The sequence below is a fragment of the Alligator sinensis genome, unplaced genomic scaffold (assembly GCF_000455745.1).
Source record: "Alligator sinensis unplaced genomic scaffold, ASM45574v1 scaffold360_3, whole genome shotgun sequence".
In the NCBI taxonomy this organism is placed as follows: domain Eukaryota; kingdom Metazoa; phylum Chordata; order Crocodylia; family Alligatoridae; genus Alligator; species Alligator sinensis.
The window spans coordinates 1,603,687-1,607,139 of NW_005841977.1; the positions used below are offsets into that span (position 1 = coordinate 1,603,687).

Consider the following 3,453-nt stretch of genomic DNA (forward strand, 5'->3'; position numbering starts at 1 on the left):
CTTGAGCACCTACTTGAGTGTTACCTTCTTACTTTTCCTAGAACTTTTAACCTATGGAGTGAGTGATAGCAGGGCCTGGGACTGGGAGGAGGGGAGAATGGGAGGAAAGAGGAAGGATTTATAATCAGGCCTGCTGGGCAGACAGGCTCTTGGACACGTGTTACATTGTGGGGCGCAGGGGGTAGAAGATGACTCACCCTTCAGGATGGCTGCAGAGGCAGGCAATATGAGTTTTGCCTCCTCCTCCGCATGTCTAGGAATCATGCCGATCAGGTTTGGGGGCAACCAAGACAGGTGGCCATGGACATGGAAAGTTTGTGGTTTTCCACGTGCGCGCCCAGCTTGTCATCCTGCCCAAGCGGTGCACAAATGCTCCAGCTGAGGGGTGGTTTGCTTTTGTGGTCTGGGAAGCAATCCTGAATTTCTGAGGGCAGACGTCTTGGTGCAGCTTGTCTGTGCAGTGTCGTTTATGCTGCAGTATTGCATCACATCCAGATGCCGTGGGGAGTGTCGCACTGGCAGACACCCCCCACCATCCACAGGTTCTTCTAGCCAGAGGACACTGAAAGGTGGACTGGGAGGGAGCTGAGCTTCCCCACCTCATAACACTGCCCTCACCCACCGTCTCCCACTTTCTAATTCTTCTGTGGCTGGGGAACCTCCATGTATTTTGCTGCTGTCAAATGGGCCCCAGGCCACCTGGCCCTGGAGCAGTTATAAAAGACTCCAGTAACTGATGATCTAAGCAGGTTGGTCTGGTGTCCCTGTTTGTTCTAGCTCCAGAGGTCAGCGAGGATTAGCTCTGTTTATGTTGCACAGGAGCCATGGTCTCTCTCCCCAAAGCAGCTTTCCTTCTCCCAGCCCAGACTGGCTGGGTGTGAGAGATGTGGAAGTCTGACTGACACCCAGCTTCTGGTTGTCTGGAGAGCAGGAGTGGGGAGCAGCATCTCTTGGTCCTCTGGAGGGAGGGTGGTAGGCCAAGAGGAGCTGACAACATCCATCGTCATGGGGTGAAGGGTTAATATTTAGCTTGGCTCTGGCAAGGGAGGAGGAAACAGAAGGTTTGTGGAGATAGAAGCTCATCAACTCAGGAGGCAGGAAGTGGCTTGTGAGGGCCACATCCTGCCTGCATCCTGGACGGGCAGTGACCTGGGGCAAGGAACCTGCTCCCAGACCAGGAGCTGCAAGGGGCCTCAGATCCAGGCAGAGGAGAGGTAGGCGGGGAGGAGCAGGGTGGGGGCTGTGGTATGTCTGGGCTCATCTCTCTCAGATTCTGAGTCAGCACCAGCTCCAGATTTGCAGTCTTGCAGATCAAGAGTGCAAGTCAGCCTCCCCCAACTCCCAACTGTGAGATTTGTAAAGCAGCGGATTACCTGCGCATGCAAGCTTTTCTCCAGTCAGGAAGGCTAGAAACTCACTATTTCACGTGTGCATCTTTGCTTTTTCTTTTTGCAATCAGGAGCTGGGACTTTAAGAAAACACCGGCTAATATGAGACTTGTGACAACACCACCACCGCCAGACCAGAGCTGCCATGCCTCACCTTGGCAGCAGGCTGTGGCTGCCGCCTCAGTATCACTGAACAATGCTGCCTGCTCCCGTTTTGGCAAAGGCCTGTGCAGGACAATGGGGCTAGTCAGATCCTGCCCTTTGTGCTGTTCATCACAGCAGCTGTCAGGGCAGGTGAAGCCACCAGGCTCAGAGAGAAGCTGTGTTTGATATGGGTGACTTTTAAGAGACAGATATGGAGGGAGCCAGTGTCTCTTGCTTCATGTGAGGGAGGGAAGTTGGATGTCTTCACAGGCCCCTTCCCTCTTTACGTGGCCCAGTGCTAACCCCTGTTTAATTCTCTGTTTCCACCCTTCCTGGGGAGGAAAGCCTGGACTGAGTGGGAAAACATAACTTGCTGACAACTGAGCTGGAGACGTTCTCCCCACCAGCAGCTGAACTATCCTAAGAGCTTGCAAGATTTCCTGCAGTGTGAAGGGGCAAGGATGACCCCTGTGGAGCTCCCCAAGGGCAGGAGCTACAGAGAGCGGCTGTAAACTGCCCTTCTCCATTCCCTTCAGAGCCCCAGCATCAAGGGGCGCTCCTGCTCTATAGAGCTGCAGAGCAGCTCTTAGCCAGCTGGGCAAGGACACTGTCTCTTAGAGCAGCTTCAGGGGGACTGCGCTGGCCCTAATTCATCCCAGAGTAGCTTAAAGTCACCTTTGCTCTGCCCCTGTACTGGCCAAACTCCTGAAAGGCCAGCACAGTCTGTCCCCGAATGCAGGAGTCCTCAAGCTCTGACATGCAGCTGCTTCTGGGATGGAAAGTGGCGGGCATTTAACAGCCCTATAGCAACATCACAGAAAATGGGGAGAGGAGTCCTGTGTGAGAGCTGCAGCACAGAAGCTTTGGACAGTGTAGATTCCTGTGTCCTATTCATTTTCACCTCCATTTGTTAAATCCCAGTCAACAGCAGGAAGATCTTTAGTCCTCCTAAGTGATCAGGATCTTTATTTGCCAGTACCAGCCATCAGCTGCTAGCAGTGTGCTGGGGCACCGCTTTCATTTTACCTGGGAGTGGGGAGGAGCTCCTGGGCTCTAGGGAGTGTGAACAGCTCCTCTGGGTATGGATGCCCCCCCTTGCACTCACCAGCCTGCCCAAAGCAGCAGCAGCGCCCCATGGGCCCAGTGGTTCACTTTTTTTCTTTTTTAATTTGTATCCACAGCCAAATTAGCCAAAAATAATTCCAAATCCAAGTGTCCAGAACCATAAGTGACCCTACTACCAGTGGTTCACTTGCCCAGTCTTCGGTGTGCTCAGTTACCTGCACTGAGGCCTGTGGGCTGTGCTGAGGGTGATATGCAGGCATCCTCTTCTGGGGGCAAATACCTCACTGGGAGCTGGACCGCTTACTTCCCACAAAGCACTTCCAGTGAGAACTGATGCTCTTTGTTCCTGTGGAGCTTGGCCGTGAACATGCTGGCCGGCTCTTCCCTACCCCCGTTACTAACCATCTCCGTTAGTCAGCACATCAGAATTCCCTCTGCAGTCGGCCCTGTGAACTTTCCTCCCACCCCTTGGCCTCTGGAGACCGAGAGCCAGCTGTGGACCCCACCTTGGTCATATTATGCTGACTTGCAGCAAATGCATTCTAAGGGAAGAGATCTGGCTTATCCTTCTGGCTTCAGTTTCTTTTCTTTGTCTTGCCTTTCAGAGCAGATCTTATCACTTTCTGGTCTGGGCGTCTCTCTCATCACTCCTCAAGCTGGGCTTCTCAGAGCCCTACTATCCAAATGGGCTTGGGTCCTGGCACATCTGTGCTGGCAGGCAGAGTTAGGGTGATGCTGAGATTTGGAGCATGACTGAGAGGGTTTGGCACCCACTGCTTATGCATTTACCTGCTCTCCCATCATGTGAAGCACAGCTGGTAGGGATTTGTATTGCCCTGCACCCCCCCCCCCCCCA

At 53.5% G+C, this 3,453-nt stretch overlaps 1 protein-coding gene across 1 annotated transcript in view; it reads left to right on the plus strand.

Moving 5' to 3' along the window:
- The first annotated feature begins 262 nt into the window (after positions 1–262).
- AFAP1L1 (actin filament associated protein 1 like 1) overlaps positions 263–3,453 on the plus strand; it is a 27,910-nt gene continuing 24,719 nt past the window's right edge. Inside the window, exon 1 of the mRNA XM_025200883.1 lies at positions 263–273. Within this exon, the coding sequence (XP_025056668.1) occupies positions 263–273 (11 nt within the window). The remainder of the gene's footprint in view (positions 274–3,453) is intronic.